Here is a 27789-nt window from a genome sequence, read left to right on the forward strand (position 1 = left end):
CTTTGTCTACCGGGTCTTCACTTCGTTTGTCTCTGGCTCGTCGCTGCATCAGCTCAAGCCTTACGAAAGCGGATAAGGACTTGCGTCCTTGACAGGTTGGCAAGAGATGGGCTGAGAGGCATGTGCTTTAAACGAAGGGGGCCTGGTTTATTTTATTTATTGCCCAGGTGGATCTCTCGGTTCTTGACAACACTGAAGACAGAGATAACAAAGTACCTTCTCCCATGACTTCCTAAGGTTAAAAACAGGTTTAAAAGGTTAAAAACGAAAACTGTATTTTGTTTTTTGCACGAGGCAGAGGCAAATTTACCCCTTGGGTTACGTTTTCAAGACCAAGCCACTGTAAAAAAAGGAAAGAGAAACCAAATGGAGATGCATAAATAAAGGCGGCGCAACAGGAAATCAGCTATTTTTAATTTTTTTAAAAAATGAAACCTTATCAGGTCGTTATTGTGGAACTGGTTGGCCGCGCTGGGAGGTGTTTTGGCAAAACCGCACGCCGGGAAGAGTCCAACGGGTGCCCCCACTTTTTGGCCAGCTCAAATGAGAGGGGTGCTCACCATACTGGTCCACACTGGAGAGGCAAAATGGCTTCTAATCAGGACTTCCAAGACATTTTGCTCTCTGCCTAAATCAGAGCTGGGGAACAAGTGGCCCTCCAGACATTGGACTACAGCCCCGTCAGCCCCAGCTAGGGATGCTGGGAGTATTGTCCGACAACACCTGAATGGCCATGGGTTCCCCATCCCTGACCTTAATCAATGGCTGGAGTGGAGCAAATACCAGCATCTCTTAAGCCAAAGTGACCTTTGTCCTTTTTTTGGTGGACGATGCCTGGTAAGAAGTACCAGGGACTCCTCATCGCCAGGAGGCAGACTCAAGTGTGTGCCTTCTTCTCCTCGGGTTCTCCACTAGCATAGTCCAGCAAGGCCCTTCTGTCCTCTCGGAGTCCTGAGCCACCAGAGGTCCCTCTTCATATCATGGCTTCCATATGCAAAATCTTCAGGGCTTCCGAGATCTGGGAGCTGGTGTCCACCTGCCCATACATCCCCACCAGGAAGGCCCTCTGCAGCAAAATTGCGGCATGCTCTGCGGAGGAAGAACGAGCGAGATGAAGGAGGCACAGCAGATTCATTCAGGAGGCGGAAACACAGGAAACACAGGCTGGCCCAGGACCCTTTCTCATGCCCCCCCCCCAAATCCAGAAGCAGAGCCCTGTGTTAGGAAGAGATGACTTAACACTAGTGGCCAAAATTGTGGAAACCTTTTGGGAAAAGTGTCTTTCTAAGGGTTGATAGCTCATCACACCACTTTCTTTTGGGAGTAATACCATAAAATTATATATCAATGGAAATATAATTTAATGAAGAGTGTAATGCAACAAGGTTTGTTCAATTATCTGTATTCTATCAAAAGTTATAGCCAAATAAGAAGCTTAGGTTGATATGCAGTAGCTTTCCTTCATTTGAATGTAGCCAATGGGCACGAGTGTTTAGAGAGCCAATCAGGTGTTGTGAGCCATCAAACCTCGGAAATACACTTTCCCCAAAAGGTTCCCACAATTTTGGCCACTAGTGTAACTGGGACAAGATTCCTCTTCTGTGTGGGGATCCGCAGCTCAGGCCTTCCCAGTCCACACCCCACTGCGGCCACAAATGCGCCCAACTAGCGCCGTGCAGCCTTGGCTTGTTTCGTTAACCTACAGAACTCACTGCCACAGTGGCCCCCCTTTTTTACTTTCTATTTTAGGGGATAAAAGTTTGCATATTTTTAAAGCTTTGTGTAGAGATTCTCACATTAGGAAAACCTCTATATGTCACTTGTAACAAGATGAAGAAGATTTAAAATGGAAACAGCAAGAATATAAGGTTTTAAGAACATGCGTGAAGAAGTATTCAAGAATGAAACCGTGAGGGGGAGAGGAGGGAAGTCAAACTATGGTTTAATTTTGTTGTTGTTGTGGATGTTTAGGTTTGTTTTATTTGCAAATTTAATAAGTTGTTAAACGACAAGAAATAAAAATAAAAGATGATCGGGCAAATTCAGGGAGGAGAAGGCTATCGAGGTAGCAATGTTTCTGAATATCAGTTGCTGGAAACCACAGGAGGGCTCGGGGGGGGGGGTCCTGGTTGGTGAGTGGAGACTACACCACGGCAGCCCAGAGCTTCCCCTCTCCTACTGCACAACTCAATCGGCAATGTCAGAGAATGAGCTGGGCTGCCACCTCACCAATCAGCATCGCCTCGGCCTAATGGGAACGCCTGCCAATATTTGGCCAGGATCAGAGAAAAAGGTTGCCTACTGACATTTGACCAAAGCGTACACATGGCCCCATCGTGCCAACCACCAGGCCGGAGAAGTGTTTGTTAGAAGAGGACGCAAACTCTGAGAAGCCCAAGCCGAACCCACAGAATCTGAAGGAAAAGCCACGAGCGGCTCCTCAGGGGCTTCCACACTAAATGCCACCTGTGTTTTCAGAGCAAAGAAAAGGAGCTGGGAAAGTTGGTTTCGAAGGAGGGTGGAAGGTTGGGAGCTGAAACCGAGCACAGAGGCGGAAGCGGAGGGCTAGAAGGAGGCAAAGCTATTCTGGTGCTGGGCCAGGGCAGGTGGGAATAGCAGCAGGATCTACCTTGGAAAGAAAAGAACTATCCCAGTACGTTTCTGAGCACAATTCAAAGTGTTGGTGCTGACCTTCAAAGACCTAAATGGCCTCGGTCCAGTATACCTGAAGGAGCGTCTTCACCCACATCGTTCAGCCCGCACATTGAGGTCCAGCTCCGAGGGCCTTCTGGCGGTTCCCTCCCTCCGAGAAGTGAAGCTACAGGGACTACTGTATTTTAATATTTTGTTGGAAGCTGCCCAAAGTGGCTGGGGAATATAAGCTGCCCAGAGTGGATGGGGCGGGTATAAAGAATAAATTATATTTATTTATATTTATTTATTTATTTATTATAATTATTATTATTATTATTATTATTATTATTATTATTATTATTATTATACCAAACAGAGGGCCTGCCCTGTGGAACACCCTCCCATCAGATGTCAAGGAAATAAACAACTATCTGACTTTTGAAGACATCTGAAGGCAGCCCTGTTTAGGGAGGTTTTTAATGTCTGATGTTTTAATGCACTTTTAATTCTGTTGGGAAATCCAGCAGGGTATTGGGTTGTTATTATTATTATTGTTGTTGTTGTTGTTATTAGTATTATTATTCATAGAATTGTAGAGTTGGAAGAGACCACAAGGGCCATCCAGTTCAACCCCCTGCCAAGCAGGAAACACCATCAAAGCATTCTGGACATATGCCTGTCAAGCCTCTGCTTAAAGACCTCCAAAGAAGGAGACTCCACCACACTCCTTGGTAGCAAATTCCACTGCCGAACAGCTCTTACTGTCAGGATAATATTATTATTATCCATGTTGGCATCCATCAGTCTCGAGAGTCAACGGAGTGTGCCTCCAGGGGTGAAGCCAAATAGCTGTGTTAGTCACACCTAAATGACCTGGGCAGTGTGTATGGGAGTCCTGGGCTGCCCAGACAACAAGCCCACCCCTCTCCCATCCTCCACAAAGGAGCACAAAAAAGCCAATTGTGGTGCTCCTCTCCTGTTCAATCCTCACAACAAACCTGTGAAGTTGGCTAAGCTAAGACCCAGTGACTGGCCTAAGGCCACCCAGGAAGTGTGATGGCTGAGTGGGGATTCGAACTCGCGTCTCTCCAGTCCAAGACTCTAACCGCTGCTCCACACTGCCTCTCTCCTCAAAGGTCAAGGGCTCTTCACCCCTTCCCCTAGCTGTGCTTCTGTTATATCGGAGGAGCCAGCTTTACACAAATGCAAACCTCTCCCCCCTTCCCCATGGCATTTCCCGAGTGTTCAGAGTCTCTCGCTCACTTATACCGAGCTCTGCAATTCTTACAACCACCTTGCAAAGTACGGTGGCCGTTTTGAAGCATCAGGAAAAGCAACTGCCTGCTCTTACCTTGGCAAAGGAGGGTGTACTCAGGCAGGTTTCTCAGAGCTGTCTGAACAACCTCAAAGTCACGGCTGCCAAGGCAGTACATGAACGTGGGGAGGAAGTCGGCCGCAATGCTGGGAAAGTGGAAAGGAGAGAGAGGATTTCGGTTAGCCGAGAATATCAGAAAAGCCAGTCTGCTTTTATCAGGCCAAAGGCCCATTTAGTTCAGTGTCCTGTTTGCACAGAAGGCGGGAATATGGAAAGTCCCCAAGTTAGAAGTGAAGAAGAGGAGGAGGAGGAGGAGGAGTAGTAGTTTGGATTTGATATCCCGCTTTATCACTACCCGAAGGAGTCTCAAAGCGGCTAACAATCTCCTTTCCCTTCCTCCCCCACAACAAACACTCTGTGAGGTGAGTGGGGCTGAGAGACTTCAGAGAAGTGTGACTAGCCCAAGGTCACCCAGCAGCTGCATGTGGAGGAGCAGAGACGCGAACCCGGTTCCCCAGATTACAAGTCTACCGCTCTTAACCACTACACCACACTGGCTCTCAGTGAGAGCAACAGCACTCTCCCGTTGTTGTTCCCTCGCATTTGGTATTCGGAGGTAGACTGCTGTTGTGCAGGGAGGTTCTGTGCAGCCATCATGAAGAACGGCCTACCCCTTCCACCACAAATGTGCTAAATCTCATCAGTGGCTGTTGCAACAGCTTGAGAAAGTGAGCTTTATCTATATTTAAAAGCATGCCTGAACCACTTAATATTTTTAAAAATATCTAAGCGGCATGCAAAGATGCAACATGAAAACAGGAGGGGAGAGCGCTCCTGTGCTCAGGTCCTGCTTGCGAGTTCCTCCGGGCATCTGGTTGGGCGCTGTGAGAACAGGATGCTGGACTAGATGGGCCACAGGTCTGATCCTGCAAGGGCTCTTCAGGTGTTCTTACATTACCATTGTTCGGCTTTGCAGCTGGCCTGTACCCAAACCCATCACCACCTCCTGCTTATTGCGGATATACGACCAAGTTCCAGAGATCTACAGCCGCCCATTCTTTGTTGGGCAGAGTTGCCCTGGTACTGATTCTGTTTCTAACTGAGTGATCTCCGTCACCTCTGTCTCTGTCTGGAATTCGTTCCTCCTCCCTGGGGTTTTCAAGGGGGTGCCCAGGCTCTACAAGCAAAGCGGCTCGAGTCAAACTTCCTGTGTCGGTTCCTAGGCCCCATCAGCAGCCCCCCCCTCCATGCAGGGTCTGCCTGTCCGCACCTGGGGTTGTTCTGTATTGAGCGCAGCGCGAGGGAGAAGGCGAGATTCCGGCAGGTTTCCTCGGGAGAGCTCATCAGTCTTTGCAAGTGAGTCTGAGCAGTGGAAAAGAAAAAGGACGTTGGAGGGCAATGCCAGTAACAACAGTTACAGAACCCCTTTGGTGGTTCAGAGTAAGAGAAATCAACTTCCAGGGTGGGCTTTTCCAAAGGAAAGAGGTGGGCATTCTGGCCCAGCACTCCCTCCCCTCCTGCAACCCCAAAGAAGTAAAAAGGACTTGGCTGCAGAAGTGCTCCCTTTTGGCAAGTCTCTGGAGTGTCTACAGTGGCTGGCAGAGGCCACGGGAATAATAATAATAATAATAATAATAATAATAATAATAATAATAATAGTATTTATACCCTGCCCTCCCTGGCCAAAACCGGGCTCAGAGTGGCTAACATCAATTACATAACACATCAAGATAAAAATCAAGCAATCAATTAAAATACATCCTGGAATCAAATCAGAATCAGAGTAAAATCTAATCAGATGGCGACCTGCAGATTAGGGCTGGAGACCTTAAATGCTCACCAGGCCCAACTGTTTATGCTGATCTTATATGAGCCTGTGAGAAAAGTTGGGAGGCCACTTTCATGCAAGTTCTTATGGGGGAAGGGGGAGTCAAGACTGAACCCCGACCAAAGGCCTGGCGGAACAGGGCCGTCTTGCAGGCCCTGCAGAAATATGTCAAATCCTGCAGGGCCCTGGTCTCTTGTGACAGAGCGTTCCACCATGCTGGGGCCATGGCTGAAAAGGCCCTGGCGCTGGTCGAGGCCAGTCTCATCTCCTTGAGGCCTGGGACCTCCAAGATGTTATTATTTGCGGACCGTAAGACCCTCTGTGGGGCATACCAGGCAGGAGAGGCGGTCCCGTAGGTCCGAGACCGTATAGGGCTTTTAAAAAAGCCGCTCACACATCTGTGGCACTGTCAGGGCCAGCCTGGGCCCAGAAAGAGAGGAGGAGGAAGTGGAGCCCACTGTTAGTCCCAGGGCATGCTGGGATGAAACGGAGCCAGGGTACCCCAAGGGACACCCTGAAGTTTGGACCCAGGTCAACCTCCTCACACGTTAAGATCAACGTTGGAGCCTTCCTGCCCCTGCCATTTGCCTGCCACATAGGTTGCGGATTGCTTGTGGAGCACTGATTTCCATTTTCGCAAACGCTTCCTAACCGCTTGCATGGAATTCTTACTCGCAAAAGGCGATTAGGCTGCTTAGGAGTTTGGCCAAAGTGGTCGGCGACGCAAGCTCCGTCAACCCTTCTTCCGAAAGGATGGGGAAATGAACATCCCACCGAAGGGGACCAGGGCAAAGCAAGAGACGCACAAAGCAGACGACTGAACGAGGATGGGCAACGTACGGAAAAGAAGGCAAGGATTTCCGGTCTTCGCCTGGACATCTCGTCGATATCGGTCAGCACCTCCAGGATATCTGGGAAGTGGGGGGAAACAAAGAGACTGGGGTGAGCAATCTGGTGCCCCTACCCCTAAGAAGAGGGGGACAAAGGAGCTGGCAGCCTCTCAAGGGAACTCAATCTGCTTTGTCCTCGAGAAACAACAGTTCTTCATAATCAAACTTATCCCTTACACACACAGTCAGTTGCTGCGGTCTGCGGGAGAGTCTCTTCTGCAAGTTCCAAAGATCTCAGAAACTCTCTCTGCAGTAAGTCGGAGCAGGGCTTTTAGTGTGGTGGCCCCTGTTCTGTGGAATAGTGTCGCTATCAATATACCACAGGCGCCCCCTATCTGCACTTTCTGGAACAGCCGGAGACCTTTTAGTTCCAACAGGCTTGCTCGGCTGGATAAATGGGGCTCTACTGCGAGTGTTCGCTTGTTAGGCTTTTAGTTGTGTTTTAAATATATTTCCTGTTTTTTGTGTGTTTAACTGTTTTAAATTATTTTATGTGTAAATCGCCTTGGGACGGCAGTTTAGGAGGCGATTAATAAATTAATTGAAATAACAATAACAACAATAATAAGCACATAGCTCTTCCAAGCACTCCAGGCACACCGTTTTGTTGTAATTCTTGCAACAATTTTCCAAGTCGGTTCAGTATCATAATCCCCTCCCCCCCCCACAGTACAGAAGGGGAGACGGATGCTGAGAAAAACAACACAGTGGCTTGTCTAAGCTCACCCTTGGAGTTCACAGCAGAGGCAAGGGTTTAGCCAGTAGTTTCCTGGCTCATAGGCTATTACACCAAGAGTTGGGATGTAATCCTAGTAGCGTTAGTCAGTAGCGTTCACAGGTCGCCTGTGGCTTCTGTAGGGAAATGCTTCCCCATTGCGGGGTCCCCCATAGCAAGGAGCGCCACGTGAATGCCCTAAGGGAGCCTGAGGGCCCAGCTCTGCCTCTCTCCATAAAGGACTGCTGTTGCTCGACAGAGAGGGCTCCTTTTTAAAATTGTTTTTATTTTTTTATCTACGTAATTTTAAATTGTTATTGATATTAATGTTGTATTTTTAGTTTTAGATTTTTATGATTTATGTGGAAATTGGCGGTGTACCTTTTGATGTGTTTTATTGTTTTATTTATTGTTTATGACATTTGTTATGTTGGTAATTATGTAAATCTTGTCACGTTGTAAGCCCCCTTGAGCATTGTTTTAACTATGAAAAGGTGGCATACAAATAAAATGATGATGATGATGATGAATGCCCCCTGCCGTGAACATTGCCCCCTGCTTCTGCATTGCTTGGATACCAGCACTGTGCAAGCATTGGATCAGCGTTTTCAAAATAATAATAATAATAATAATAATAATAATAATAATAATAATAATAATAATAATATTTATACCCCGCCCATCTGGCTGGGTTTCCCCAGCCACTTTGGGCGGCTTCCAACAAAACATTAAAATATAATCTATTAAACATTAAAAGCTTCCGTAATGTTAAATGTGTTATCGTTTTCAGAAGCATGTTCACCATGAGCAATACCCTTTGTCTGAAGCCCTGGGCAGAGCTGCTGCCCAGCCAGTGCAGACCATATTGGCCTTGCCTTACCCTCCACAGCCTGACCTCTGGACAGTCGCTTCATGTACGGGGCCATTTCGGCTGGAGTGAGAGGAGTGAAGAGAGAGACACTGACAAGGGGCAAGGAACTTGCTCCGGGGACTTCATCTGAAGATGCACGGAATAGAGAGGGAGAGGGTTTTGTTAGTGCTCTGTTAGGTGCACAGATCTCAGAGTCCAGTAGTAGTAGTAGTAGTAGTAGTAGTAGTAGTAGTAATAATAATAATCAATATGGCTAACCTAATCAAAACACCCTCCCTCCCCACTCACACAAGAAACTAAGGATCACCACAGCCAACCACAAATGAACAATCACATCCTAAGACAAATCCCGACCTCTCTCACCAACAAAGAAGCATGAACAAATAACAGAGAACCTGCACAAACGACGCTGACGCCGAACCCCTACACATATCAAGAAAAACAGAAACATCGGCAATCCACCACACCCAACTCCCCATCCCACCCACCTCTTTCCCCCCTTCCTCATAATGTCTCAACAAGTAAAATTGATGTGTAAAAATGATACATGGGAGAAAGAAAAAAATATGAGACATTGCACTACCTTTGTAACCCAAGAAAATCCTTAATTAATAATAATAATAATAATAATAATAATAATAATAATAATAATTTATTCATGCCCCACCCATCTGCCTGGGTTGCCCCAGCCACTCTGGGCTGCTTCCAACACACATAAAAATAATAATAAAACATCAATCACTAATAGTAACAACCAGATCCTAAATAAAAAGTCACAATAACTTTAAAATAAACAACTTGTATCAAATAAAGCAATATTCAATAATCCATTAGAATCCAACAATAAACAGAAAAATTAAACATCAGCAAATAATAATTTAGCAGTTTACACTTAGCAATTACAATAAATAATTACTAATCTATAATCAATAAAACAACAGCAAATTACAATGCGTAAAATACCCGAAAACGAACAAAACTATGTACTGTAAAAGGATCAAACTGAGAAACAAGGACACACAACTTATAAAATTATTTATAAAAACTACCCCTGAACTCCTGGGACCTGCCTGCTGTTTACAACTGGATTGTTTTTATTATTGCATGTTTTGTAACGATGTTTTAAACGTTGTAAGCTACCTCAAATCCCAGCTTGGGAGAAGGGTGAGATATAAATACATTAAATAAGTTTAAACAAACAAACGAACAAACGTGAGAGATGAAACTCAAATGGAAGACCCACCGTCCTTTTCCTCGTCAGCCCCTCGGTCCGCGGCGCCGTTCTTGCTGGGCAGGCTCAGGCCGGCCAGGAGAGACTTCAGCATCGCCAGGTCGCTGTTGTCCGACGAGAGGTCACTGCGGGGAAGGAGAGCAACGGCCGCGGGTGTGTTCAAATCGCTTCTGGGCTACCCCATCTCCCTCCTCTGAGCTCCCAACCGCCCCACATCCTGGACAAACCCAGAGCAAGAGACTTACTGGAGGGGGTCCGAGTGCTTCTGCAGGAAGGCGACAGCTGCCTGGGCGTTGGAAGTTATGTACTTGTGGATGAACTGCACGAACTTGGAGATGAAGGCGGCCAAGTGGCGCGAAGACTTCCGGTAGCTCTGAAGCAAAGCAAAGGCGAATGGGGGTGAGATTTTGGAAGCAGCCTGGAGGCCCGTCCTTCTCCCGTAACCCAGGGTGTTCTAAGGGCTGGTTCACACAGGCTGAGTCGATGGGAAGCAGAAACCCCGGCTTCTGCTATCAAGTCAGGGAGCCCAGGGCCACTGCAAGGCGGCCTCCCAGGAAGAAGATTAAGACAATGGGGAGACCAGCCTACCCCACCCTGGCCATTACAACTTCTGGTTGCCCCAGGGAGTCTGGCCTCATCCACTTGCTGAAGGACCGAGAGCCACCCATTGCCATTCAAGCAACACCACCAGCAAAGGAACATCAGCTTGGCCTTAGCTGGATATAAATGCTCTCCAAGATCTCACTTTGAAGAACTTGGCGAACAAGCTTGTTTTCTCCTGTTACAACATCAGCAAGAGCCGTTCGACAGTGCAATGGGATCTCCCTCAGGAGGTTGTGGACTCTCCCTCCCTGGAGGTATTTCATTGTTATTTTTTAAAATCATTTTTATTTGATTTTATCAATGTAAATTAGATACAATACCAAATACATATCCATAAAACAGGCACAGGCAAACTCGGCCCTCCAGATGTTTTGGGACTACAACTCCCATCATCCCTGGCTAACAGAACCAGTGATCAGGGATGATGGGAGTTGTAGTCTCAAAACATCTGGAGGGTCGAGTCTGCCTATCCCTGCCATAAAATGAGATTACTCTGAATCCCGAAACTTCCCCCAATCCCCTTCATGGGTCCTATTGTCGGCATTTCCAACTGCATATTATTTCATAGTCTATGTTTTGTATCTATTCATATTGCCCATAGTATTTGCTACATTGCAAGTGAGATTAAAATCCTGCTAATGTTTTCACCTGCTTACAGTGGTCTCCTAAATAAATTATAAACTTTCCCCATTCTTTCTTGAATTTCTTGTCTTCTTGGTCTCTTGAGTTCCCAGTCATTTTTTGCCATTTCAGCATAGTCTAATAGCTTAATTTGCCATTCCTCTCTGGTAGGGGCTCTTTCTTCTTTCCCTCTCTGGGCCTCCCTTGGAGGTTTTAAAGCAGAGGTTGGGTGGCCATCTGTCATGGATGCTCTAGCTGATGCATGGCAGGGGGTTGGGCTAGATGACCCTCAGGGGTCCCTTCCAACTCTCCAATTATATGATTCTAACTCCTCCCCTTACAGTCTCCTTCCTTGGTGCCCCTTTTCTTTTTAGTCTGCAAGCTGGATGGCAGCCTCCTTGCCTCTCTTTTATTCATGTGAGCCACTTTGGGAGACAATAACTGTCTGAAAAGCAGGGCCCAAAAACTAGAGCAAATCAATCAATCAATCAATCAATCAATCAATGAAACAAATGAATGAATAAGAACACTAGAAGAGCCTGCTGGATCAGGCCCATCTTGTTCAGCATCCTGTTCTCAAAGTGGCCACCCAGCTGCTTGCAGGAAACCTGCATGCAGGATTTAAGCACAAGTAATAATAATAATAAGGGACCCAGGTGGTGCTGTGGGTTAAACCACTGAGCCTAGGGCTTGCTGATCAGAAGGTCGGCGGTTCGAATCCCTACAACGGGGTGAGCTCCCGTTGCTTGGTCCCAGCTCCTGCCAACCTAGCAATTCGAAAGCACGTCAAAATGCAAGTAGATAAATAGGAACCGCTACAGCGGGAAGGTAAACAGCGTTTCCATGTGCTGCTCTGGTTTGCCAGAAGCGGCTTTGTCATGCTGGCCACATGACCTGGAAGCTGTACGCCGGCTCCCTCGGCCAATAATGCGAGATGAGCGCGCAACCCCAGAGTCGGTCACGACTGGACCTAATAGTCAGGGGTCCCTTTACCTTTACCTTTACGGGTTTCCCCAGCCACTCTGGGCGGCCTTCAACAGAATATTAAAAACGCAATAAGACATTAAAAACTTCCCTAAACAGAGCTGCCTTCAGATGTCTTCTAAACGTCAGATAGTTGTTTATTTCTTTGACATCTGATGGGAGGGCGTTCTACAGGGCGGGTGCCACTACCAAGAAGGCCATTATTATTATTATTATTATTATTAGGAAGGGCCTGGGTGGAATATCAAGGGCCAGGTAGAAAGGCCTGGGGGGCCACATCTCACCTCTGAGCCCGAGGTTCCCCAAACCCCTGAAACAAAGAAACAACAGCAGAAAGCAAAGGTGACCTTGCAATTCTAGAGCCTGCTCACCCCAGGAGCTCTATGTTCGCGGTGCATGGCTGTACCCCACCCCCACCCCCAAGCCACAAGATTGCAGGCCACCCAGCTTCTTGGCAACCCCGCCAGAGTGTAGCTCTTCTCCTACCAGAAGCAAGCGAATGAAGGAGAGGAGGCAGTCCCACAGCGCCTCCTGGTGTTCGCTCTGGAAGACCTGCGGCTGCAGGAGCTCCAGGATGCCCAAGACGTGGAGGAAGAAGGTGAGGTGGTTCTGCTGGCGGAACTCCTGGAAGTTGAGGTGGACCCGTCCGTGCAGCAAGGCCGCGATCATCGGCAGGTGCCTGGGGACAGAGGGAGGAGAGCGGCCGCCTTAGGACATTTATGCAGCAGGCAGGGATTAGAGCAAGAACTTACTCTTTGATCCCTCTTCCTGAAGCAGTTTTGGATTTGGGCTTCCCAACCTTTAGCCCAGGCACCCCCAAACTTCAGCCCTCCAGATGTTTTGGACTACAATTCCAATCTTCCCCAACTACTGCTCCTGTTAGCCAGGGATCATGGGAGTTGTAGGCCAAAACATCTGGAGGGCCGCAGTTTGGGGATGCCTGCTAGCCTGTTGTTAGCATCCATCTGTCTCAAGAGACAATGGAGTACACCTTCGCAGGTGAAGTCAAACTGCTGTGTTTACAACACCAAAGGGAGCCCCCTGGGGGGCAAGCCTGGGCAATGTGTAAGGAGGTCCTGGGCTACCCGGATAACAAGATCCCCCTCTTGGCCTCGCCAACGGGGTCCAAAGGAAAGCAGAGCAAGACGTTTGGCACCAGCCTGGCCGCAGGAGTTGCCAGAAGGAGGCGTACAAGGCACCCCCAACCGCCTTAGAGATTCCATTCCAGATTTGTGTAGGGTTTACTCCTTAGCATTGTCTTCCCACAAGGAAGTGGAGGCTTAGGGTCAGAATTTTCCCTCTCCTTGATGGGCTCCCTTCCCAGGCGGACGAGCCCCATCTGCCTCTCGCTTCCCTCCTCAGCGCTTGCAGAAACCACCTTCTTGACAGTTGGACCCACTCTTGGTCTCGCCCGCTCTCGTTTATATGGCTGAAGCGCACTCCCTACAAGGCGGGTGCTCTGCTATAAACAAAGCAAGTTTCCAGTCCTCATCGTTCAGACTAAAGGGCTGATCTAAAGAGGAATCTGCCTTGGACCTCGAGTCAAACCTTTAGCACGCCTAACTCCGTGATGTCCACTGGATTGGGAGCAGCTCTCCAGGATTTCAGACGGTGATCTTAATTCCACACCTGCCTGCAGGTGGCCGAGGACTGAATCGGGGACCTTCTTGCATGCAAAGAGGTGTTCTGCCACAGAGCTACACTGCTTCCCCCCTAAGGGCTTTGCTGTCCATATTATTGTTAGTTATGAAGGGTGATTGTGGTTTGGAGTGGAGAAAGTTCACATTTTGGCACCTGGGGGGGTGTATAATCAGGGCTGCGCCTCAAACTCATGGACCAGCAGAGCTGGTGTGTGGGGAAGAAGCCTCCCTGGGTGTCAGCGTACGCTAGCTGGAGGGACATGGTGTCTTGCAGAGCTGAAATGCGGGGAAGAAGCCTCCCTGGGTGTCAGCGTATGCTAGCTGGAGGGACATGGTGTCTTGCAGAGCTGAAATGCGGGGAAGAAGCCTCCCTGGGTGTCAGTGTATGCTAGCTGGAGGGACATGGTGTCTTGCAGAGCTGAAATGCGGGGAAGAAGCCTCCCTGGGTGTCAGCGTATGCTAGCTGGAGGGACATGGTGTCTTGCAGAGCTGAAATGCGGGGAAGAAGCCTCTCTGGGTGTCAGCATACGCTAGCCGGAGGGACATGGTGTCTTGCAGAGCTGAAATGCGGGGAAGAAGCCTCTCTGGGTGTCAGCACATGCCAGCCAGAGGGACATGGTGGCTTGCAGAGCTGATGTGTGGGGAAGAAGCCTCCCTGGGTGTCAGCATACACCAGCTGGAGGGACATGGTGTCCTGCAGAGCTGACAGGCAGGGAGGCCTCTTTGGGCTCATGGGCTCTGGGGTGGGTCTCCTCTCCAGGCTGCTCCCCATTTTACGTGATTTTGCGTATGTGCGCAGGGATCCGGAAAAGAACCCCTGTGAAAATGGAGAGTTGCCTGTACTCCTAGTACAAAGGTCTGTTCCCGATGAGTTCCTGTACCTTTTTCTTCCCTAGAAAAAAAGCACTGGGTATAAAGATAATGTAAAAGCCCCTGAAGCCACGCAGACTGAGCAGAACCTGAGGAGGAGGATGGGGTGGGCCACGGCCAGCTTCCGACATGCCATGTTGGCATCCCACAGGCGGCTCCCGCTCGTCTTGGAATCGCTGGAGTCGGCAAGGAGGGTGATGAAGCGGTGGACAAGGCCGTCGAGCTGCAGGGAGAGAAAAGGGCGGAGCATCGGCTAGTGCTCAAACACTTCCTGAAATGGACTGAATGCTCTAAATCTACCTTTTCCAACCTCACAACTTGCAAAGAGACTTCCAGTCTCCCCAAGAGGAGGTGGTCGACGGCAGGTTTCCGGATCGTTTCCTTAGGGTTGATGATGGAACACAAGGGACAAAAAGTTTGAGAACGCAACCCATTTTCAAAGACTCCCTCAATTCACATTGGACTGGGTGAGTTACTGGGTGCTTTTTCTATTTTTTTTGGGGGGGAGGGGACAATCAGAGCACAGGTCACATTTGGAAGGTCAAGCGTTTGACACCCTTTTGGGGTGTGTGGAGATGGTGGTCACCACCCAGAGGGCAGGCAAATAAATCACTTAGTGGAAATCACGACTAAGATTTCTCAAACTTTCCTGGGCTTGTGAACTGTGTAGCTGGCGGGTGCATGTGCTGGAATGGCTCGAGGAAAATGGAGGGGCCAGGCTTTTTCTCAAAGGCTTTTTCTCTCCCACCGCCCTTACTTTGCAGGTGCTGCTGTCGGTGGCCCCTTCGGTGGAAAGCAGGGTTCCGGGGACTGGCACCAGGAGCTCAGGCAGCTGAAGATAGATTTGCAGGAGAAGATCTTGGCAATGTTTTCCCATTGAGCTGAAACAGAAAAAAAGAGACGTGAGATTACTGACAAATCAAAGAGGGGTTTCCAAGTCTACCAAATGTATCTGCTTCCTTGGCCAATGCAAACCTAACAGCTTCACTGGAATAAGCTATTTTAAAATGCTAGTCCTCAGTGGTACCATATATAAATCCCTGCAAACACATGGAGAGTAAAGAAACATGCACTGTCCGTTTCCGTTTCTCCCAGAGGGACTTTCTGAGGTTGCCAAGGATTGATGAGCATTTCCCTCCAATCTTGAGCTCCCTAAGGTCCCAGGCGAGGGGTATAACAACTAAAGCACAACATAAAACAACTTAAGATCACAGAAATAAGGAGGGTCCTTAAAAAGAGATACTTCAAAAGAGGTGCGTCTTCAGCATTTGCCAAAAGCTGTCCCATACAATTAGATCTTATGCAGGGGGTTCAGTTCCAAGGGTTCCATGTAGACACAGAAATGTGTATACTTGAGCATTCCTAGCCTCCCAGAGCCAGGAAACCCAGCACGAAAATAGTTTTTGAGCTCTCTGCCTTGCTTAGTGGGCAAGGCCCACTCAGCGCACCGGTCTGGGATACTCTTGTGAGATCTCGCAGGGCCGTCCGAGCTCCTTTGAGATCTTGCAGGACCATCTCCAGGCTTCCACAGCCGGCGTGGGAAGAGGGCCTCACCTGACCAGCAATGCAGAGAGCTCAAAAGCTCTTTTTGTGCTGGGAAAACATCTTGTGTGTTTAATTAGTGCAGTTTCAGCTGCTTTAAATGTGTGCAAGATGCGCCCCTTCATGGATCACTGCCTTGTCGTGGCGAAGGGGCTTGAATAACTTCAAGAAGCTACGAGCTATGCCGTGCGGGGCCACCCAAGACGGACAGGTCATAGCTGAGAGTTTAGACTAAATGTGATCCACCTGGAGAAGGAACTGGCAATCCACTCCAGTATTTTGCCAAGAAAACTCCATGGACAGAAAAAAAGGAGAAGCTTTGAGAAAGTGAGAGTTTCCAAGGCATTGTCTGGTTCATGGGGTCACGGAGAGTCAAACACAACTAAGACGACTAAACAACAATCAAGTGTGGCGAAGTGTGCCTTTTTCCAAAGCCGAGCGAGGCCTCACCTGCTCCCCCACTGCTGGATGCAGGCTGTCAAGTACTCGGCGACTTTCTTGATGCTTTCGACATCTCCATGGCAGCAGCTGAGCAGGAGCGGCAGGCGGGACTGGGTGACAGAGCAGGAGGCCTCTCCAGAGCGCTGGCTCCTGGTTTCCGATTCAGCCAGGATCAGCTCCACCAGGCTGATCAGCTCAGGGGCCTCAAGCCGCAGAACAAACTCCTCCCTCCGTTTCTGCAATGCAATTTGGAGATGGATGGGAACAAAAGCAATCCAGGACTTTGAATTCCCAACACAAATAGGTATCTCAGCAGAGCAACAGCCATCTGTTGGGGGTTGCTCCTGATTTGGGTTTCCTGCGGGCTGGGGAAGTGGTCTAAAGTAAAAAGGTAAAGGACCCCTGGACGGATAAGTCCAGTCAAAGGCGACTATGGGGTTGCGGCGCTCATCTCGCTTTCAGGTCAAGGGAGCCGGCGTTTAACCACATACAGCTTTCTAGGTCATGTGGCCAGCAGGACTAAACCGCTTCTGGTGCAACAGAACACCGTGACGGAAGCCAGAGTGTATGGAAATGCCGTTTACCTTCCTGCTGCAGTGGAACCTATTTATCTACTTGCACTGGCGTGTTTTCCAACTGCTTGGTTGGCAGAAGCTGGGACAGAGCATCAGGAGCTCACCCTGTCGCGGGGATTCGAACCGCTGACCTTCTGATTGGCAAGCCCAAGAGGCTCAGTGGTTTAGACCACAGCGCCACCCGCATCCCTGTGGAGGTGGTCTACAATGGGAGTGGCCAACGTGGTGCCCTCCAGTAGTTGCCATAGACTCCAGCAGCATCAACCCAACCATTAGACAGGTTGTTTGGGAGGAGTTGCAGTCCAACATCTAAGATCTGTTTGACAGTGGAACCGTATAAAAGTCGGAAGGCAGTCCGACCCTCTGCAATGCCGGAATCTCAACTAAAGCATCCATGACAGATGGCCATCCAACCTCTGCTTAGAAACTTCCAAGGAAGGAGAGTCCACAACCTTCTGAGAGTCCGTTCCACTGACAAACAGCTCTTACTGTCCTGGTGTTTAGTTAGAATCTTGTTTCTTGGAACTGGAAGCCAATGGTTTGAATCCTATCCTCCAGAGCAGCAGAAAACATGTTTGCTGCGACTGAACTAAGCCATATGTGGGCTCATGTGTGCCGTCAGGCGAGAAACCTGGTTTTTAGCTGCAAGGCTCTTTGGATCCATTTGTGGAGGATCACTGAGAATGGCCTTTTGGGCCAGCAAGGCTTCCTTCCTTCTTATGCCCCAACCGCCCGACAACAAAGTGACTTGAAAAGTGCACTCCCTTCACACCAGAGATGGGGAACGTGGTGTCCTCCGGATCTCGTTGGACTTCAGCTCTGATGATCCCTGACCACCAGCCACGTTGCCCAGGGCTGACCGGAGCTGGAGTCCAACCATGCCTGGAGGAAGGCCACGGGAAGGCCACCTTCTCCTTGCCGAGCTGCGCAGTAGAGAAAGCAGCTCATTTACCTGAGGTATCCTCTGATCCCGTCCTTGCCAAATGCGAGGGATGTGAATGCAGGCCCAGAGGAAATCCAAGGATGCCGTTGGGTCAAATCTAAGTGAAGACATAAATGCAGGTGTGCAAAATCAAAAGGAAGGTGAAATGCCATGCAACCAACTTGGGAAACCAGGGAGCAGAACTGGGGATCCACTCCCATCACTCTGCTGTGTCTGCCTCCATCTGACAACCATCAACTGCTCTCCCCAACACCTGATACATAGTCTTTCTCTCTCACACACACACACACTGGCAGATTATCTGCCCCTCCTCTCTCCCCAGGGCATAAGGAATCAAGGCTGCAAGGTGGCGGTAGGAACCACCAGCCCGTTTCAATGCCCAGGCGGGAAAGAGGTTGTCTGCATGGCATGAAACAGGACCTGCAGGTCACTGGAAAGCGGGTGCCAGGAGCAGCTCACACGGCTTCGGTGAAGTTAACTCTTTATTCAAAGAAACAAGACAACCCCAGGAGGGCTAGACCTAGTGAGCACCTCAACTCTTCCTGGTAGAACTTGCTCCTAAGAGGCAGCTGCAAGGACTGAAGGTTCCTGCCTTCCCACCGTTGACTAAGCCTCCTCTTCCCCGGGGTCCTTCCCAAGGAATATGAGACTCCTTCATCTTGTCTGCCTTTGCTCCACCCTCTTCATACCTCTGTGGGTTCCGGGAGACCAGGGGAAGGAATGCTTCTGCCTCTGATTCTGGACTGCTCTCTGACACAGCCTCTTTCTGCTCACTAAGCCCTGTCGCCTCTTCAGCTTCTGAGACCTCCTCCTCCCATTCTGCTCCCTCTTTCTCGGTGTCCCACCACCATTCCCCTGGCTCTGAGCCTTCTTCCCCTGGGGGTTCCCCAGTTGGTGCCTTCCACCATTCCTCTGTATCTAGCCAGTCCACGATGGCTGGCAACGAGCCCCTCTCCCTGCAAAAGCAGGGCAAGAATCCGTCTAAAGCAAAAAACTCCTACCCTGCACTGATTCCTGCTTTTGCGAGGGGGGGATACCCACCTCCTCGCTGTGGGATGGAACACTGGGGCAGACAAGTCACAACAGTTCCTAGAGTGTCCACTAAGAGGAACTCACCTGGAGGGACACCTAAGTTCAGTTCCTGTTCATCCAGATATGCAGATGAGATGGATTAGCTGGCAGAGAAAAGCCCCTAGGCAGCAGCCATTCTCTCTCTTAGCCATTTCTCCTTCCATGGGAACACATCTCCAGAGAATCTACAGTTAGGATGGTTCCCCCTCTCGGCCTGCTGCCAAGAGAGAGACCAGGAGCCTCACTTTACTAAGAAGACTCCAGATGTATATATTTGTAACTTTTCTACGTAAGCCTGCCTTTCTGAGATTATGCTGTTAACTCAGGGTGTCATGTGAGTAAACTCTATCTTATTTTAATACTATTGTGTCGTGTATTTCTTTTAAGAGGGAAAAAGGGGATTTGCCAGGAAGTATAATATTGAAGTATAATGTTATAGAGGTTCTAACAAACCTAACGCTCACGCTTTCCTGCGCACAAAAGGGGAATGTCACTCTGCTGATATTGGAAGCTTGCTAACACAAGCTTGGCTAGGATCTATCTAATACTATATCCTAATCCACATCCCTAACATTCCCACACTCACTGTGTCCCCATCACGGCAGCAGAGTCCCCTGTAAGCATCGCTGGCATTGCACACAGGCCATGCGAGTCAGTGGTTCTTTGCACACTTCACAACCACTTTTATCTATATTGTTGCTTTATGCTTTGATACTCCACCCTGTCATTTTACGATGCAGCGATACAGATACACTTTTTACGAATTAGCGAAGCCACCCGAAGAGGCTCCGGGGAGACCCACCTGTGCTCTCGGCTTTTGCCAAGCAGGATCTTGATGCAGCGGTGCAGCGTGGTCCAGCTGGACTGGTGAGTCAGGAGAGCCAAAAGGTATGGGCGGAAAGAGGGTGGCTCCGATTCAGAAGAGTCATTATCCTGAAAGGAAAAAGGGGAAAGGTAACTATGGAGGGATATGGGATTGAAGCCGGGATCTTCTGCTTGCAAGTCAGCTGCTTGGCTACTGAGCTACAAGGGAGTACTTGGGGCAAAGAGACGAAGACGAGGCAAAGCCACGGAGGGCGATGAAGGCAAAGGCAAGAAGCCTGAGCAGCTGTCAGGCTTTGGGGAGATCCCTCCCCCGGTGGCAGTAAATAAGCAGATCAAACTAAAGGAGCATTCTTACCAGTTAGTTTCTTTAATAATCACAGTGAGAGACAAAGGAATGTGCATCTCTCTAGAAATGGAGTTGCTCCCAGTAAAGGTTCACCCCCCTCTGTCCCCATTAATCTACGTCACTCCTACGTTGGGTAATCTGAGCTTGTTGCCTCTGCACTTTCTGTTCTATCACTCTCAAAGCCTGTCTAGTCTTAGGTGAAGGGGGGTCAGGAATGCTTTCCAAGGACACTGAATCTGCCAGCTGTCTTTCTCCTGGTGTTTCCTCTTCTAGCTGTTCCTCACCCAGTATTTCCCAGCTTTCCCCCTCTGGACTATGCCCCTCTGCAAACCACTGCTCTAAATCTATACTGTCTTCCTGCCCTTGGGACGGTTTAGGAGAAGGGGTGGGGGGGCGGCTCCCACCATTCCTGCTCATTCCAGCCCCTGACAGCAGCTCCGGACATGGGAAGGAAGCCCCCAGCTAGGATCTCTTCAGCGATTTCAGCTCTTGGGAGCTGGAGGTGCCACCTGACGTCACAGATACACCTGGCTTGATGGCTCCTCACCTTATTCCAGGAGAAGAGCAGCCTTTGCTGAAGATCTGGGCAGTTGCTGATCACTTCAGGGTCCAGTATCTCCAGCCAGTCGATGAACAGGCCAGAGGAAGGCCCCAGCTGGCAGGTTTCGGCGCTGGTGGGCGAAAACAAGGAAGGAAACATTTTAAAATACTGGCAGGAAAGGCAGCCGACTGAGCCTGTCAAGGTCTTCAAAAGGGCAGAGGGCACCTGCCCAGCCAGCAAGCCCACCTGCTGTTCTCAGTTTCTTTCTTCACGGGGGTCTCTTCTTTGTCCTGGAGCAGCAGCAAACTCACCACGGAAATGGGCCCCGTGGCAGGGAAGCAGGGTGGCATCTCCATGGTAACCGAGAAGAGGGAAGCCAGCAGCTCCTCCAGATACGGCGAGTGTGTTTCTGTCAGGCCTCGAAGGACTGGCAGAATGGTAAGAAAGGACAGAAGCCAGTTAAGAAACTGTGAGCGGAAGCACGGGCAGAGAAAAAGGTGGTCGTGGCTCCCAGGACTTGGATTAAAACCTTTGCACTAAATGCCCTTCAGAGCAGAGACTGGGGACCTGAGGACCTCTCCAGACTCTGCCGGACTACAGCTCCCATCATCCCTTGCTGACTGGGGGCTGATGGGAGCCGGAGTCCAGCAGCATCTAGAGCAGGCATCCCCAAACTGCGGCCCTCCAGATGTTTTGGCCTACAACTCCCATGATTCCTAGCTAACAGGACCAGTGGTTGGGGAAGATGGGAATTGTAGTCCAAAACATCTGGAGAGCCGAAGTTTGGAGATGCCTGATCTAGAGGGTGACCTGTTCTCGCAGCCGTGCCATGGATGGAGGCAAACGAAGACAGGATACCGCCCTGCCAGAAAAACAAGGAATAGGAAGCACAGGAGAAGCTGAGGTGCACAGGAGGATCTTAGCTAGAACTAGCTAAGGAAGGCAGGAAATGGACTGAGCGAGGACAGGAAGTAGCTGCACACTCCTTGACTCTCAGCACTTCCTGCCTTGGGTGCCAGGCAATGGCGGCCTTTGGGCTCTCAGATTTCAGCGGCGCCCTGTGTGACACTAAAATCCCCCCTGCCTCTTGTGCTTCGTTCTACAGCATTGCTGTGGCATTCCCTGAAGCTGGTTCTGAATGTGTCCTGGTGTATTTTAGCTATCATTTTCAACCAGTTCTTATTTTCCAACACAATTGCACCTTAAACTTGACTTGTGTGATTTCAATCTTGCAAGGCTGGCTGGTTGAAATCGTACAAATTAAATGCACGCAAGCTTTTCCCGGAGCAAAAAGAGGTTTTAAGCGCTCGACCTTGCTTACCGGGCAAGGCTCTCCAGGGGCACCGGCTCTGCAAGCCTGGAGACAGTCACGTGAGATCTTGCGAGAGATCTCACAGAAACTCAAGGGGGCCCTGCGAGATCTCATGAGAACATCCCAGAGCTGTAAGGATGCCCATGCAGTGGCGGTTCCAAGGGGGCAGCTCAAATATGCACAGTTCCGCGTATACGCCAAACCCTCGGATCTGAACCCCTGCATAAGATACGTTTCCGAGCACAATTAAAAGTGTTGGTGCTGACCTAAATGGCCTCGGTCCAGGTTACCTGAAGGAGCATCTCCACCTCCATCATTCTGCCCGGACACTGAGGTCCAGCACCGAGGGCCTTCTGGTGGTTCCCACGTTGCGAGAAGCCAAGTTGCAGGGAACTGGGCAGAGGGCCTTCTCGGTGGTGGCGCCTGCCCTGTGGACCGCCCTCCCAACAGATGTCAAAAAGGAAAACAACTACCAGACTTTTAGAAGACATCTGAAGACAGCTGTTCAGGGAGGCTTTTAATGTTTAATAGATTATTGTGTTTTATTCTTCTGTTGGAAGCCGCCCAGAGTGGCTGGGAGACCCGGCCAGATGGGCGGGGTATAGATAAATTATTATTATTATTATTATTATTATTATTATTATTATTATTATTATTATACATTTTGTAATGCAGTTTCTAAATGTTGGAAGCTGCCTTGAATCCCAGGACATAAATGCACCAAACAATGTAGAATTGTTGGAGGAGTGAGTCAGCCCTCGTCTGGCCCTGAACTCCCATTTCCCAGCTGCCCATGCAGTGGAGAAGAAGAGAAGAAGGAGAGCACTTGGCGTTGCTCCATCAGTGATTGGAGGAAGGGTTGTGAAGACGAGCCTTACCTTTGCTGACCAGCTCAGGCTCCACGTTATACTTCTCCCCAGACTTCAAGGTGGTGATGATGGCGCACACAGTCGGGCCGATGATGTCGGCGTCCCGACGGAAAGCCAGAGCCTCAGCGAGGTGCAGGAATCCACTGCGGACTGCCAGGGAGAAGAGAGGAAATAAAGGGTCGCTCAGGAGGCCAGGCTCAGTGGTTGTGCATGCACTTTTGATTACAGACAGGCCCAAGTTCGATTCCTACCACCTTCTGTTACAAGGTCACAGCTGATGGGAAAGACTGATAAACTTGCCTGATAAACTTGGAGAGCTGACGCAAGTTAGAGGAACCAATTCTGAGTTATGTGTGGGGCCTCCCATGCTCATGAAATGGAAGCTGTGGTTAGTGCATGATTGCTGGCAGCAGTGAGACCAGGGTGGATAAAAATCAATGATTTTAAATATATATATATATATCAAAAAATCAGATTTTTTTATTTAAATCAGATTTTTTAAAATCTAAATTGGATTTTTAAAATTGAATGCTTTTTTTTGGGGGGGGGAAATCTTTCTAAAGATAGTTTGCTATTTAAGTCACATTATAGTCCAAAGGCTATTCATCAGGAAATAAGGATTTAAGTTTTCATGTGTTCCAAAACTCAGTCTAAGTTTTTTTTTAAAAAAAATGTTTAACCACATCAGTTAACAAACATGGATACATATGCTATAATGTTACTGCTTTAGTTAAATAAATTGTTCAAATTGTTACTAAGGAAATGATTGTTTTTCTCCTTCCAATGAAGTACCACGGAAAAGTTGTCCAAATGTAAACAGTAAACTTATTAAACCTCACAATAATTTCATAATTATCTGTCTATGTATTTCTAATAGTATAACCAAATCAGTAATTTTTGATATAACTGTAAAAACTACTCTGAAATGTTATTATTCCAAAAATGAAACCTTCATCTGGTTGTAAATATTAAGATTATACCTACCAGCAAGAATGAGTCTTTTTGTAAAAAGAGAAAAGCAAAAAAGATTTAAATCAAGTCTTACTGGCTAGTGATTTAAATCATGATTTGAATCAAATCCACCCTGAGTGAGACCCTGTGAGCTTTACAGGGTGGCACAAGCCCTAAGGAAGGTCCCTGCCCCAAGCAGCCTGCAGTGCCGAGTCCCCCCCGACGTCCCAAACCGCCCTTCTTACCGTCATTGATCCGGTGTCTGGAGGAATACTGGACAGCGAAGGATTTGAGCTGGGTCCGCAGAGGCCCTTCCTCCACAGCTGGATTCTCCAGCCACTGCAACATCTGCATGAGGACTTTGAAAAACAGCGTTGAGAAGGTCGTGTCCTGGGGAACGGAACGCTGGAGAAGGGAACAGGAGGGGTTACAAGCAGAACACAAAGAGAACAGCAGACCAGAGGAGCTTACTATTCTTCCTGCTAAGTCGCCAGGGTGGTCTTGAAGCCAGGGCTAAAGGAAAAGGTAAAGGGACCCCTGACCATTAGGTCCAGTCGTGACCGACTCTGGGGTTGCGCGCTCATCTCGCATTATTGGCCGAGGGAGCCGACGTATAGCTTCCAGGTCATGTGGCCAGCATGACAAAGCCGCTTCTGGCAAACCAGAGCAGCACATGGAAACGCCGTTTACCTTTCCGCTATAGCGGTTCCTATTTATGTACTTTCATTTTGATGTGCTTTCGAACTGCTAGGTTGGCAGGAGCTGGGACCAAGCAACGGGAGCTCACCCTGTCGCAGGGATTCGAACTGCCGACCTTCTGATCAGCAAGCCCTAGGCTCAGTGGTTTAGCCCAAAGTCTAACTGGACCCTTCACCTTCGGCACCACAAATGCTTGGTAGGGTGGCATGCGGGAAATTAATTGATTAATTAATATGAATTAACAACCACCTAGGTTTGTATGTGCCAGACTCCAGCTACCCACACAGATCATAGATAATAGAATCCTAGCTAGGGCTGGGAGATATATTGATATATATCATCCAAAACTGGTCTGAAGTGCATAATGTGATATCAGTTTCATAATTTCTGACCAGGCAATATATCGCAAATCATGACATATGTTAGGGCTGAGCGATGTCTGGCTTTCAACGTTATGATATAGCACCAGCTGAACATTGTGATATACGAATATATCATGATGTCTGAAATAAGGATGGAACTATGTAGAGGTGAACGGGGTCATGTCCTGACAACGGCTACTACTTAGGGGTCTAAAATGGAGACTTTTTTTACTTACCTTTAACATATTATTACACCTGTTCTTTTATAGAACAGAGCAACGTGGACAGAAGGAATCAAGAGAGAAGCAACAGCTGGCTCCACGGTTTCCCCCACATTGCAATTTTTAAGACAGCACACAGCACACATTGTGATTTGTGATATATCGCCATGTTGAATATTATGAAACTGTTACCATGATGAAACCGATTTTTGACAGTGCATTGAGACATTGCCCAGTCTTTGTGTGTGTGTGTGAGAGAGAGAGAGTGTCATAGCTGCCAAGTATCCCGTATCCGCCGGGAAAACCCCTTTTTTCTTACCGTTTCCCGGCGGTCTCCCATTTGGTGAAAAATCCCGGTATTGTCCCTTAAATTGGCTTCTGCCTGGCGGCCATTTTTCTGGTGCCGCTTTGCCCTTCTATGGGCACCAGAAAATGGCGGCGCCGGCGCCGGAAGTCGCTTCCGCGCATGACCGGAAGTTGCGTGACGCGACTTCCGGTGGCGGTTTGCCCTTCTATGGGCACCAGAAAATGGCGGCGCCGGCGCCGGAAGTCGCTTTTACGTGTTTCCGGTCATGCGCGGAAGCGACTTCCGGCGCTGGCGCCGCCATTTTTTGGTGCCCATAGAAGGGCGCCGCGCCACCGGAAGTTGCGTCACGCAACTTCCGGTCATGCGCGCGCTGCCGATCCCGGATCTTTACGACCCGGACTTGGCAGCTATGGAGAGTGTGTGTGCGCATGCTATGTAAAAATCACGATGCAGGAAAAACCGTGAAGCCAGCCAATGCCGTTACATAGCTCCATCCTTATTTCCGACACCGTGACTTTTCGGTATATTGTGATATTTAGCTGGCGATACGTCACGATGCTGAAAGCCAGATATTGCCCAGCCCTAATCACAGAATTCAGACCACGAGGGTCACCTGGCCCAACCCCCGGCAAGGCAGGAACATAGCTGCCAAGTTCCGGCCTAAGAAATAAGGGACTGGACCGGAAGTAGCACACCAGAAGTCGCGCTGCAGCCATTTTGGAACTGGGCAAAGCAGCATCAAAAGTCGCTTCTGAGCATGCTCCGCCCAGTTCCAAAATGGCCGCCGCGCCAGAATAAACTGGGGAAAAACAAAAAAAATCCGTTTTTTCAGCTGGGAACAGCTGGAAAAATGGGGGTTTCCCAGGGAATATGGGAGACTTGGCAGCTATGCAGGAATCTTTTGCCCAACGTGGGACTCGAACACACAACCCTGAGACTAAGAGCCTCACACTCTGCCAACCAAGCTACCCTGGCAGCCTCGGATGACAACCTGGGCCCCTCCACCCACAGACATCCTCACCTGATACTGGCACAGCAGGCGCATGAGAGGACAAGACGCCACGTGGTTCCGGTGCATGGCCATCACCAGCGCCCCGCCATGGGGAGAGTTCAGCAGGGCTGCCACCGCCTGCAGGAGTTTCACCGCGGTCCCTGGCGTGGCGTCATTTCCCTGGCGCAGCCGGGCCAGCTCCTGCCCTAGCGCCTGCTGCAGAGCCAAGGCAAGGGGGCGCGGGTTCGAGTTCTGCCAGCGGGGATCTGGAGTCAACGGAAAGAGCTGCCCGGGGGTGAAAAGGAGGTGTCAGAAAAGCAAGGGAGCTGCATTTGCTTCCAGACTAGGAAACAAACGGGTGCTAACGTTTGAGTCCAGGTTTCTACATTTTTAAAAGCAACACAGAGCATTAAAGGAGCAGGTGTTTGCTTCCTTTTCTCCCAGTTGCAATGCCTGGGTTTCTGAAGATCTCAGCGCAGTGGGAAAGGCCAAAGAGGAAAAAAATGAAGCATGGACTTTTGGGGCAAGGGACCCGCTGGGAAGGGGCTGGAGGTGAGAAGGAAATGGGGGGGGGGGCAAATGGATTTACCAAACCCAAAGCCCCATCTGCCCGTGGAATTTGCTGCCCCCAAGGTCTGCCCTCCATACCCACCAGCAATTAAGCAGGCAATGACAAGACACAGGGCCTTCTCAGTAGTGGCCTTGCATCTGTAGAACTCCCCTTCCATGGAGGCCTGCCTGGCACCGTCTTTGCTCTCCGCTTTGTGCCAGATAAAAATGTTCCTATTTTTTAACAAATCTGCCTGGGCCTTTCCAAAGTTCTGGGTTCTTGTTTTTTTTCCAATACCAGATTTTCAGCAGTTGCAATTTGTTACTGCTGTCTTATGGAACCTATCACCTGTTGTATTTCACTGCCTTACGGTGCCAGTCGCTCTGAGAGGTAAGGCGGAAGAACAGTTAATGAAGGTTTCAACGTAGGAACAAAAATGGAGTGATGGGGAATCATGGAATGTATGAGAACTGGCTTGTTGACAGGAATGTGTTTGCTCAGAAACAGGGATTAGATATTTGTGGCCTCTTTCAGAGTAGGGGAAGCCTTAGACCTGTCTCTTATATGCACGCATGCATTTTAAGGTTTTAACATTTTGTACTGTTTTGTAAGTCTTTGTAGGTCACTTTTTGTGAAAGAAAAGGGACTAGTAACAGATAATTATCTGGATTATCTGGTATTGTCTGAAATAATATGGTCTGATCTCGGAATGTATTTTAGGATTGTATGAAGAACCTGGCTGATATATCTGGAGACTTCGATTTCAGGGAAGGGGGGGCGGGAACTTTGTTGTGGGTGGAAGTAAATGGGTAATAAATTTGGATGCGAATCTTTTATATTTTTGGGTAAGGGAAAAGAGATTAGAGATTAGATAATAATAATTTTGGAGAGAGGATGTTAAGAGAAAAGAGGTCAAAGTATAAGGAGAATGGATAATAGCAATGAAAAAGTTGAAACTTAGAAAAAAGAATGTGAAGTTAGAATGGGAAAATGCGAGAACTATTTTTAACAATAAGAACTCAAGAAGGGGAAATGAGGAAG

The 27789-nt window shown here is 48.9% G+C and overlaps 1 protein-coding gene across 1 annotated transcript in view; it reads right to left on the minus strand.

Moving 5' to 3' along the window:
• Window positions 1–393: 393 nt before the first annotated feature.
• INTS1 (integrator complex subunit 1) overlaps window positions 394–27789 on the minus strand; it is a 64227-nt gene continuing 36831 nt past the window's right edge. The window contains exons 30-47 of the mRNA XM_035131449.3: window positions 26229–26483; window positions 23864–24023; window positions 22677–22817; window positions 20733–20913; window positions 20493–20616; window positions 19577–19707; window positions 17713–17800; window positions 16195–16421; window positions 14960–15083; window positions 14292–14425; window positions 12179–12371; window positions 9730–9857; window positions 9497–9609; window positions 8263–8379; window positions 6618–6688; window positions 5220–5311; window positions 3986–4095; window positions 394–1089 (exon numbers count right to left, since the gene is read on the minus strand). Coding sequence (XP_034987340.2) covers window positions 974–1089; window positions 3986–4095; window positions 5220–5311; window positions 6618–6688; window positions 8263–8379; window positions 9497–9609; window positions 9730–9857; window positions 12179–12371; window positions 14292–14425; window positions 14960–15083; window positions 16195–16421; window positions 17713–17800; window positions 19577–19707; window positions 20493–20616; window positions 20733–20913; window positions 22677–22817; window positions 23864–24023; window positions 26229–26483 — 2505 coding nt within the window. The 3' untranslated portion in view covers window positions 394–973. The remainder of the gene's footprint in view (window positions 1090–3985; window positions 4096–5219; window positions 5312–6617; window positions 6689–8262; window positions 8380–9496; window positions 9610–9729; window positions 9858–12178; window positions 12372–14291; window positions 14426–14959; window positions 15084–16194; window positions 16422–17712; window positions 17801–19576; window positions 19708–20492; window positions 20617–20732; window positions 20914–22676; window positions 22818–23863; window positions 24024–26228; window positions 26484–27789) is intronic.

The sequence above is a fragment of the Zootoca vivipara genome, chromosome 13, assembly GCF_965207765.1.
Source record: "Zootoca vivipara chromosome 13, rZooViv2.hap1.1, whole genome shotgun sequence".
Lineage (NCBI taxonomy): Eukaryota > Metazoa > Chordata > Lepidosauria > Squamata > Lacertidae > Zootoca > Zootoca vivipara.